Source organism: Hyla sarda, chromosome 3, assembly GCF_029499605.1.
Source record: "Hyla sarda isolate aHylSar1 chromosome 3, aHylSar1.hap1, whole genome shotgun sequence".
NCBI classification, from domain to species: domain Eukaryota; kingdom Metazoa; phylum Chordata; class Amphibia; order Anura; family Hylidae; genus Hyla; species Hyla sarda.
This window is the reverse complement of record NC_079191.1, coordinates 14,200,914-14,212,694: the sequence shown is the minus strand read 5'-3', so window position 1 is coordinate 14,212,694 and position 11,781 is coordinate 14,200,914. Positions and strand designations below refer to the sequence as shown.

General features: G+C 48.0%; 1 protein-coding gene across 2 annotated transcripts in view; it reads left to right on the top strand.

Annotated features, from left to right (window-relative positions):
• Window positions 1-271: 271 nt before the first annotated feature.
• The window catches only part of EFR3B (EFR3 homolog B), a 235,255-nt gene continuing 223,745 nt past the window's right edge, over window positions 272-11,781 (top strand). Inside the window, exon 1 of one of the 2 annotated variants that reach the window (XM_056563781.1) lies at window positions 272-537. In XM_056563781.1, coding sequence (XP_056419756.1) covers window positions 486-537 — 52 coding nt within the window. In that variant the 5' untranslated portion in view covers window positions 272-485. The remainder of the gene's footprint in view (window positions 538-11,781) is intronic. The other variant, XM_056563783.1, reaches the window with a different exon arrangement.

The following is an 11,781-nucleotide window of genomic DNA, read 5'->3' as shown; positions in this document are numbered from 1 at the left end:
GTACACGGTGCATATATGGAGAGGGAACATCCTCAGCACCTACAAGCCTATGCACGTTGCGGATGTATACTATTCCAGGCCTCCCATCATCCCATAGGAAGTATTGACAGCCAATGAGGTGAAGAGTTCATTCATGCCGAGCTGGGTACGGGGGCCGATTAATTTCACGCTTCACATTGGGGGGTTGGGTAGATTCTCCGTCTAGTAGAATCTGATATATTTGGGAAGCAAACAATAGGCTTTAATCCTGTGACGATAGAGCGGGCCGAGCAAGGACGAGCAGACCAGAAATGGGACAAATCCGTCAGGATAAGGGACAGGAACCCAAAAAATAATTATAGATTAAAAAAAAAGGAGATAAACGACAAAGGATCTAATTATCAGACTGAGTCAGCGGCAGCGATGCTGGGCTGGAGTCACACGCCAGGAGCGAACTGATCCGGGGGCTCGAGCGGCAGCGCACCATCCCGGGGACGCACGCTATCATGGACTGCATCATGGACTGCATGGCGATATTCGATCACCACGTGTGCAATGGTAAGAAACAACCGCAAACTATGTCACCGTACGGTAGAGCGCAACGCGACCCTCAGGACGGGTCTGTCGGGGGCAGCTGTGGGGCATTTATATATGGGCTGCTTGATTATCGGTGATCAACGTTGCGATCTGGTTTCTTAAAACACCTTAGATATAACAGAGGGGGGGGGGGGGGGTTGTCCGCCATTCAGAAGTCTCGTCTACTTCTTCTCACTCCGGAGGGTTTGCACTGTCCGTGCACAGCCCATAAAGAAAAAAAATCTGTAATACTTCATTACTCCTGTGGGGGCGCTACAGGGAAATGTAACACTTGTTGCTCGATTCTCCCACAGGTTACATGCACAGCCCATTGATTTCAATGAAAACTGTGTAATACTTCACTTCTCCTGTGGGGGCGCTACAGGGAAATGTAACACTTGTTGCTCGATTCTCCCACAGGTTATATGCACAGCCCATTGATTTTAGTGACAGCTGTGTAATACTTCACTTCTCCTGTGGGGGCGCTGCAGGGAAATGTAACACTTGTTGTTCGATTCTCCCACAGGTTATATGCACAGCCCATTGATTTCAATAAAAACTGTGTACTGCTTAATTTCTCCTGTGGGGGCGCTGCAGGGAAATGTAACACTTGTTGCTCGATTCTCCCACAGGTTATATGCACAGCTCATTGATTTCAATAAAAACTGTGTAATACTTAATTTCTCCTGTGGGGGCGCTGCAGGGAAATTGAACACTTGTTTATTAATCCATCCCTAGATTACATGCACAGCCCATTGATTTTAGTGACAGCTGTGTAATACTTCATTTCTCCTGTGGGGGCGCTACAGGGAAATTTAACACTTTTTAATGAATCCATCCACTGATTACATGCACAGCCCATTGATTTTAATGACAGCTGTGTAATACTTCACTTCTCCTGTGGGGGCGCTGCAGGGAAATTTAACACTTGTTGCTCGATTCTCCCACAGGTTATATGCACAGCCCATTGATTTCAATAAAAACTGTGTAATACTTAATTTCTCCTGTGGGGGCACTGCAGAGAATTTTAAACACTTGTTTATTTATCCATCCCTAGATTACATGCACAGCCCATTGATTTTAGTGACAGCTGTGTAATACTTAATTTCTCCTGTGGAGGTGCTACAGGGAAATTGAACACTTATTTATGAATCTATCCCTAGATTACATGCACAGCCCATTAATTTCAATAAAAACTGTGTAATACTTCATTCCTCCTGTGGGGACGCTGCAAGGAAATGTAACACTTGTTTATGAATCCATCCACAGATTACACGCACAGCCCATTGTTTTCAACGACAGCTGTGTAATACTTCATTACTCCTGCGGGGGCACTGCAGGGAACACTTGCTGCTGCATTTCCCCACAGATTATATGCACAGCCCATTGTTTTCAACGACAGCTGTGTAATACTTCATTACTCCTGCGGGGGCACTGCAGGGAACACTTGTTGCTGCATTTCCCCACAGATTATATGCGCAGCCCATTGATTTCAATAAAAACTGTGTAATACTTAATTTCTCCTGTGGGGGCGCTGCAGGGTTGCTGGATTCTCATACACATAACATGCACAGCCTATTGCTTTCACTCTGCCATGAAGCCCAGATTGTGGAGGCTGCAGTGATGGTTCTGGACCTTCTAGAAGTTTCTCCCATCTGCACACCGGATCTTTGGCGATCAGTGACCATTGGGTTCTTGGTCTCCTCTCTTACCAAGACCCTTCTCCCCCGATCCCTTAGTTTGATGGGGCGACATTTTTTGTTTTAATGTGAACACATGGTGTATATTGGGGTATAATCTGACATCACAGCCATGCCCCCTCAATGCAAGTCTATGGGAGGGGGCGTGACGGCAGTCACGCCCCCTCCCATAGACTTGCATTGAGGGGCATGGCTGTGATGTCAGGACTGGAAGTGCCGATATTTGTGAATATTTGCATATTCACGAATATTTGAATATATTCGCATAAATAAAAAAAAAGAATATTGATCATTACGATTATATAGCACTATATTCGAAATATTCTCGAAATCGCAAAGTGCCGATATTCGCGGCAAAGATTCACATTTCGAAGTATAATCTCTAATAACAAGAAGATGGACAGAATGTAATCACAGTCATCTCATATGTGACCTATGTGACCTTCTATAAGGAAGGGGGGGAGGGGAGGTGGTCCAGAGCGGGATAGTATGAAGGCTATAAGTCCTTAGAATCTAATGTAGGTGAACTCTAGATACCATCTAAGCAGGAAGCACTTGATACCATTTAAGCAGAAGCAATATATGCAATCTAAGTAGGGGCACTAGACACCATCTGAGTAGTTGATACTAAATACCATGTAAACAGTTTATACTAGATACCATCTAAGCAGAGAGTGCTGTATACTATCTAAGCATTGAGCACTAGACATTATCTAAGCATGGAGCACTTGATACCATCAAAGCAGTGGATACAAGATACCATTCAAGCAGAAGCACTAAATGCAATATAAGTAGTGGCACTAGATACCATCATAGCAGTGAGCATTAGGCAGGAAGCACTAGATACCATCTAAGCATGGACCACTAGATACCATCTAAGCATGAACCACTAGATACCATCTAAGCATGGACCACTAGATACCATCTAAACATGGACCACTAGATACCATCTAAGCATGGACCACTAGATACCATCTAAGCATGGACCACTAGATACCATCTAAGCATGGACCACTAGCTACCATCTAAGCATGAACCACTAGATACCATCTAAGCATGGACCACTAGATACCATCTAAACATGGACCACTAGATACCATCTAAGCATAGACCACTAGATACCATCTAAGCATGGACCACTAGATACCATCTAAACATGGACCACTAGATACCATCTAAGCATAGACCACTAGCTACCATCTAAGCATGAACCACTAGATACCATCTAAACATGGACCACTAGATACCATCTAAGCATAGACCACTAGATACCATCTAAGCATGGCCCACTAGATACCATGTAAACATTGATCACTAGATACCATCTAAGCATGGACCACTAGATACCATCTAAGCATGGACCACTAGATACCATCTAAGCATGGACCACTAGATGTCATCTAAGCATGGACCACAAGATACCATCTGAGCATGGACCACTAGATAACATCTGAGCATGGACCACTAGATACCATTTGAGCATGGACCACTAGATACCATGTAAGCATGGACCACTAGATACCATGTAAGCATGGACCACTAGATGCCATGTAAGCATGGACCACTAGATGCCATGTAAGCATGGACCACTAGATACCATGTAAGCATGGACCACTAGATACCATCTAAGCATGGACCACTAGATACCATGTAAGCATGGACCACTAGATGCCATGTAAGCATGGACCACTAGATACCATGTAAGCATGGACCACTAGATACCATGTAAGCATGGACCACAAGATACCATCTAAGCATGGACCACTAGATACCATGTAAGCATGGACCACTAGATACCATCTAAGCATTGACCACTAGATGCCATGTAAGCATGGACCACTAGATACCATCTAAGCATGGACCACTAGATACCATGTAAGCATGGACCACTAGATACCATCTAAGCATGGACCACTAGATACCATCTAAGCAGGGACCACTAGATACCATCTAAGCATGGACCACTAGATACCATCTAAGCATGGACCACTAGATTCCATCTAAGCATTGACCACTAGATACCATCTAAGAATGGACCACTAGATACCATCTAAGCAGGGACCACTAGATACCATCTAAGCATGGACCACTAGATACCATCTAAGCATGGACCACTAGATACCATCTAAGCATGGACCACTAGATACCATCTAAGCATGGACCACTAGATACCATCTAAGCATGGACCACTAGATACCATCTGAGCATGGACCACTAGATACAATCTGAGCATAGACCACTAGATACCATCTGAGCATGGACCACTAGATACCATCTAAGCATGGACCACTAGATACCATCTAAGCAGGGACCACTAGATACCATCTAAGCATGGACCACTAGATACCATCTAAGCAAGGACCACTAGATACCATCTAAGCATGGACCACTAGATACCATCTAAGCAGGGACCACTAGATACCATCTAAGCATGGACCACTAGATACCATCTAAGCATGGACCACTAGATACCATCTAAGCATGGACCACTAGATACCATCTGAGCATGGACCACTAGATACCATCTGAGCATGGACCACTAGATACCATCTAAGCATGGACCACTAGATACCATCTAAGCAGGGCACAAGAAGTTATAGAAACACAGGATGGGGAACACAAGTTTAGAGGAACCCTTCCCAGAGGCAGGGAGGCCAATGATGTGTCATATAATGCACCAGTCTCTTTATCCCCTGCGGATGGTGCTGACCCATGATACACCCTGCTGATCATGGCAGCGCTGTTCCCCCTCTGCCGAGGTTCTCTGTGCCTTTAATTTCATTTTGTGCTGTTCCTCCAGGCGCAAGTGAAATACAAGCGTTCTGTGCTCCATTATAATTGAATCTGAATGGGTTTATTTATCCTCCCTGCTCTAGGCCACAATGTCTTTAAATGGGGGGGGGGGGGGGGGGGGGGCAGGAATCCTTTGGATGTTTCTTTGCAAAGTACAACAGGATAATTTGATAATCTTTTTTAATAACTGTGATAGAAGGGATCGGAGAAGGGATCGAACAACTTACTGAGATTGTGAGGAGACATAATACAGGCTTTTTCATGCTTAATTAGACTCAGTCTCTACAGAGGGGGGGGGGGTGAGCAGCAGTCTTTATTGAGGGGCTTGAGCAGCATTCTCTATGATGAAGCCTCAGAAGCAGTCTGTATGGCGGGGCCTGAGCAGTAGTCTGTATGGACGGCCCTGGGCAGCATTCTGTATGGAGGGCCCTGGGCAGCAGTCTGTATGGAGGGGCCTGAGCAGCAGTCTGTATGGAGGTGCCTGAGCATTAGTCTGAAGGGCCTGAGCAGCAGTCTGTATGTAGGTGCCTGAGCAGCAGTCTGTATGGAGGGGCCAGAGCAGTAGTCTGTATGGAGGGCCCTGGGCAGCAGTCTGTATGGAGGGGCCTGAGCCAAAGTCTGTATGGAGGGGCCTGAGCAGCAGTCTGCATGGAGGGGCCTGAGCAGCAGTCTGTATGGAGGGGCCTGAGCAGCAGTCTGTATGGAGGGCCCTGGGCAGCAGTCTGTATGGAGTGCCTGAGCAGCAGTCTGTATGGAGGGGTCTGAGGAGCAGTCTGTATGTAGGGCCCTGGGCAGCAGTCTGTATGAAGGGGCCTTGGCAGCAGTCTTTATGAAGGGGCCTTAGCAGCATTCAGTATGGAGGGGCCTGAGCAGCAGTCTGTATGGAGGGCCATGGGCAGCAGTCTGTATGGAGGTGCCTGAGCAGCAGTCTGTATGGAGGGGCCTGAGCAGCAGTCTGTATGGAGGGGCCTGAGCAGCAGTCTGTATGAAGAGGCCTGAGTAGCAGTCTGCACGGAAGGGCCTGAGCAGCAGTCTGCATGGAGGGGCCTGAGCAGCAGTCTGTATGGAGGGGCCTGAGCAGCAGTCTGTATGGAGGGGCCTGAGGAGCAGTCTGTATGTAGGGCCCTGGGCAGCAGTCTGTATGAAGGGGCCTTGGCAGCAGTCTGTATGGAGGGGCCTTAGCAGCATTCTGTATGGAGGGGTCTGAGCAGCAGTCTGTATGGAGGGGCCTGAGCATCAGTCTGTATGGAGGGGTCTGAGCAGCAGTCTGTATGGAGGGGCCTAAGCAGCAGTCTATATGGAGGGGCCTGACCAGCAGTCTGTATGGAGGGGCCTAAACAGCAGTCTGTATGGGGGGGGGGGGCTGAACAGCAGTCTGTATGGAGGGGCCTGAACAGCAGTCCAAATGGAGGGGCCTGAACAGCAGTCTGTATGGGGGGGCCTGAACAGCAGTCTGTATGGAGGGGCCTGAACAGCAGTCTGTATGGAAGGGCCTGAACAGCAGTCTGTATGGCGGGGCCTGAACAGCAGTCTGTATGAGGAGGCCTGAACAGCAGTCTGTATGGGGGGGGGGCTGAGCAGCAAGCAGTCTGTATGGAGGGACCTGAACAGCAGTCTGTATGGAGGGGCCTGAACAGCAGTCTGTATGGAGGGGCCTGAACAGCAGTCTGTATGGGGGGGCCTGAACAGCAGTCTGTATGGAGGGGCCTGAACAGCAGTCTGTATGGAGGGGCCTGAACAGGAGTCTGTATGGAGGGCCTGAACAGCAGTCTGTATGGGGGGGCCTGAACAGCAGTCTGTATGGGGGGGCTGAGCAGCAGTCTGTATGGAGGGACCTGAACAGCAGTCTGTATGGCGGGGCCTGAATAGCAGTATGTATGGGGGGCCTGAACAGCAGTCTGTATGGGGGGGCCTGAGCAGCAGCAGTCTGTATGGGGGGCCTGAGCAGCAGTCTATATGGAGGGGCCTGAGCAGCAGTCTGTATGGGGGGGGGCCTGAACAGCAGTCTGTATGGCGGGGCCTGAACAGCAGTCTGTATGGGGGGACCTGAACAGCAGTCTGTATGGGGGGCCTGAGCAGCAGTCTGTATGGGGGGCCTGAGCAGCAGTCTGTATGGGGGGGCCTGAGCAGCAGTCTGTATGGGGAGGGGCTGAGCAGGAGTCTATATGATGTCTATATGATCAGCAGCAGATCACAGGGAAACGCGTCGGGTCTCCTCTATAATGGCTGCGGAGGATTCCTCCAGGGCTTAGTAGAAATGTTATATAAACTATTAATAAAAACCCAAATCGCCGCCATACAAGATGAAAACCACAGGATCCGCTGACTGGGAAAGCAAAGTGTGATAGGAAAAAACAGGTCTCCAGAGGGGAAACCATCTACCAACCAGGAGATAATAAAAGCGCAACGTTTCCTGTTTAATCATCGGCAGTGTGACAGATTTAACCCCTAGACTGCCATCCACTCCGCTTATTGCTGGATGGAGACAAATTCCACGATACACGACAATGATATCAACAGGGAAAGCTCAAGCTCAACATTCAGACAGAGAAGTGTTTCCCAACCAGGGTGCCTCCAGATGTTGCAAAACTACAACTCCCAGCATGCCCGGACAGTCAACGGCGCCAGATAGTTAAACAGATTTGTAAATTACTTCTATTTAAAAATCTTAATCCTTCCTGTACTTATCAGTTGCTGTATGCTCCACAGGAAGTTCTTTTCTTTTTGAATTTATTTCCAATCTGTCCACAGTTCTCTCTGCTGACACCTCTGTCCAAGCCAGGAAATGTCCAGAGCAGGAGAAGTTTTCTATGGGGATTTTCCCCTGCTCTGGACAGTTACTGACATGGACAGAGGTGTCAGCATAGAGCACTGTGGTCAGACAGAAAGGAAATTTAAAAAGAAAAGAACTTCAAGTGGAGCATACAGCAGTTGATAAGTACTGGAAGGATTAAGATTTTTATATCGAAGTAATTTACAAATCTGTCCAACTTCCTGGTACCAGTTGATTTAAAAATCAGCCAAAGTACCTTTTAAGGTGTAAAGAGCACGACAGACACTGGGGAAGTATAGTACAGTCTTTACGTAACAAAATACCACAGAAATGGAGGCATGGTCCCTTTAGGACATGAATGGACAATGTGGCTGGAGCAGGGGTTACCCTTTTAAATGTTGAGGTCCCCAGGGCTGTAGACTTTTGCTCTAGCCCACACTGTAGAACTAGTCCAAAGTTCATCTCCCAGTGAATCTCAAGAAGTCTCTGCTCACTTTTTGAGCTGCGGTGCCCACTGTGGGGTGCAGGTCATCTAAAGAGATGTAGCCACTTGGTCCTAGGCCTGGCCTGAAAACCTGTAAGGTCCTAAGATAAGCTTTAGGGCACGTATTCGGCTTCGATCCACAGACTGTCTATAACCTCGTATCCTCAGCTAAGAGTGCCACTGATGTGATTACAGCATAACAGTACAGAACAATATAAAAACAATACAAAAGTACAAGGGATACAAGTGGGACACTGCCTACAGATAAATAGATAGGAGATAGATAGATTTTTACAATAGTTTGGATCAATAGTGCTGGCCAATTTATCCTTTGGTTGTATTACACATACGGGGGAGTGGCTACCTCCATGTTGGCTCCTGCACCCCACCCACCTCTATTAGGTGTATATAAGGTGTCTTGGATGTTTCAGACCTTGCAATGCCTGTTGTACTGTTCACACAGAGGCATATTCATAGTGTAGGGTCCGTCCCAGAATGAGGTCACCTTACCGTGGTGGGACGGTCCACGCTATTTGGCGCCAATTTGCGAGCTAAGTACCTCATATTTTCATAGTTTCATATCTTCATTTAATGCATTACAGCTGTATAGCTTTTCATGTTCTATCTATATACTCATGTTTTATCTACATACTCATGTTTCATCTATATCTTTGTGCTAGCATTGTGCTGCTGTATTCTCCTGTTGCTATGAGATAGATAGATAGATAGATATGAGATAGATAGATATGAGATAGATAGATATGAGATAGATAGATATGAGATAGATAGATAGTTATGAGATAGATAGATAGATATGAGATAGATAGATATGAGATAGATAGATATGAGATAGATAGATATGAGATAGATAGTTATGAGATAGATAGATAGATAGATAGATAGATAGATATGAGATAGATAGATATGAGATAGATAGATAAGAGATAGATAGATATGAGATAGATATGAGATAGATAGATAGATATGAGATAGATATGAGATAGATAAATATGAAATAGATAGATAGATATGAAATAGATAGATAGATATGAGATAGATAGATATTAGAGATAGATAGATATGAGCTAGATATGAGCTAGATAGATAGATATGAGCTAGATAGATAGATATGAGATAGATAGATATGAGATAGATAGATATGAGATAAATAGATATTAAATAGATACAGTATATATAAAGATATTATAGTTTCAGATTTCATACCATTATTACCTTTTTTCTATCACATTTTCCATAATATCTGATTTAAGAGACCAGTTTATACCAAACACGTGGAGAACCACAGACCCCATTACCGTGGCTCTTTGCCTCTGGATGTAGCAGAGCCGTCTGTGTTCACCACGCAGTAATGTGCTGAGGTCCACCATGGTAGACATTTGTGGGAGTCCTCTTCACCGGTGCCCGGAGGTCAGGTGTCCACCATGGTAGACATTTGTGGGAGTCCTCTTCACCGGTGCCCGGAGGTCAGGTGTCCACCATGGTAGACTTTTGTGGGAGTCCTCTTCACCGGTGCCCGGAGGTCAGGTGTCCACCATGGTAGACATTTGTGGGAGTCCTCTTCACCGGTGCCCAGAGGTCAGGTGTTCACCTTGGTAGACATTTGTGGGAGTCCTCTTCACCGGTGCCCGGAGGTCAGGTGTCCACCATGGTAGACATTTCTGGGAGTCCTCTTCACCGGTGCCCAGAGGTCAGGTGTCCACCATGGTAGACATTTGTGGTAGTCCTCTTCACCGGTGCCCGGAGGTGAGGTGTCCACCATGGTAGACATTTGTGGGAGTCCTCTTCACCGGTGCCCGGAGGTTAGGTGTCCACCATGGTAGACATTTGTGGAAGTCATCTTCACCGGTGCCCGGAGGTCAGGTGTCCATCATGGTAGACATTTGTGGAAGTCGTCTTCACCGGTGCCCGGAGGTCAGGTGTCCATCATGGTAGACATTTGTGGGAGTCATCTTCACCGGTGCCTGGAGGTCAGGTGTCCATCATGGTAGACATTTGTGGAAGTCGTCTTCACCGGTGCCCGGAGGTCAGGTGTCCACCATGGTAGACATTTGTGGGAGTCCTCTTCACCGGTGCCCGGAGGTCAGGTGTCCACCATGGTAGACATTTGTGGGAGTCCTCTTCACCGGTGCCCGGATGTGAGGTGTCCACCATGGTAGACATTTGTGGGAGTCCTCTTCACCGGTGCCTGGAGGTCAGGTGTCCATCATGGTAGACATTAGTGGAAGTCGTCTTCACCGGTGCCCAGAGGTCAGGTGTCCACCATGGTAGACATTTGTAGGAGTCCTCTTCACCGGTGCCCGGAGGTGAGGTGTCCACCATGGTAGACATTTGTGGGAGTCCTCTTCACCGGTGCCCGGAGGTTAGGTGTCCACCATGGTAGACATTTGTGGAAGTCATCTTCACCGGTGCCCAGAGGTCAGTTGTCCATCATGGTAGACATTTGTGGGAGTCATCTTCACCGGTGCCTGGAGGTCAGGTGTCCATCATGGTAGACATTTGTGGAAGTCGTCTTCACCGGTGCCCGGAGGTCAGGTGTCCACCATGGTAGACATTTGTGGGAGTCCTCTTCACCGGTGCCCGGAGGTCAGGTGTCCACCATGGTAGACATTTGTGGGAGTCCTCTTCACCGGTGCCCAGAGGTCAGGTGTTCACCTTGGTAGACATTTGTGGGAGTCCTCTTCACCGGTGCCCGGAGGTCAGGTGTCCACCATGGTAGACATTTCTGGGTGTCCTCTTCACCGGTGCCCAGAGGTCAGGTGTCCACCATGGTAGACATTTGTGGTAGTCCTCTTCACCGGTGCCCGGAGGTGAGGTGTCCACCATGGTAGACATTTGTGGGAGTCCTCTTCACCGGTGCCCGGAGGTTAGGTGTCCACCATGGTAGACATTTGTGGAAGTCATCTTCACCGGTGCCCGGAGGTCAGGTGTCCATCATGGTAGACATTTGTGGGAGTCATCTTCACCGGTGCCTGGAGGTCAGGTGTCCATCATGGTAGACATTTGTGGAAGTCGTCTTCATCGGCGCCCGGAGGTCAGGTTTCCATCATGGTAGACATTTGTGGGAGTCGTCTTCACCGGTGCCCGGAGGTCAGGTGTCCACCATGGTAGACATTTGTGGGAGTCGTCTTCACCGGTGCACGGAGGTCAGGTGTCCATCATGGTAGACATTTGTGGGAGTCATCTTCACCGGTGCCCGGAGGTCAGGTGTCCATCATGGTAGACATTTGTGGGAGTCTTCACCGTCGCCCGGAGGTCAGGTGTCCACCATGGTAGACATTTGTGGGAGTCCTCTTCACCGGTGGGTGCCCGGAGGTCAGGTGTCCACCATGGTAGACATTTGTGGGAGTCGTCTTCACCGGTGCCCGGAGGTCAGGTGTCCACCATGGTGGACATTTGTGGGAGTCCTCTTTACTGGTGCCCGGAGGTCAGGTGTCCACCATGGTAGATATTTGTGG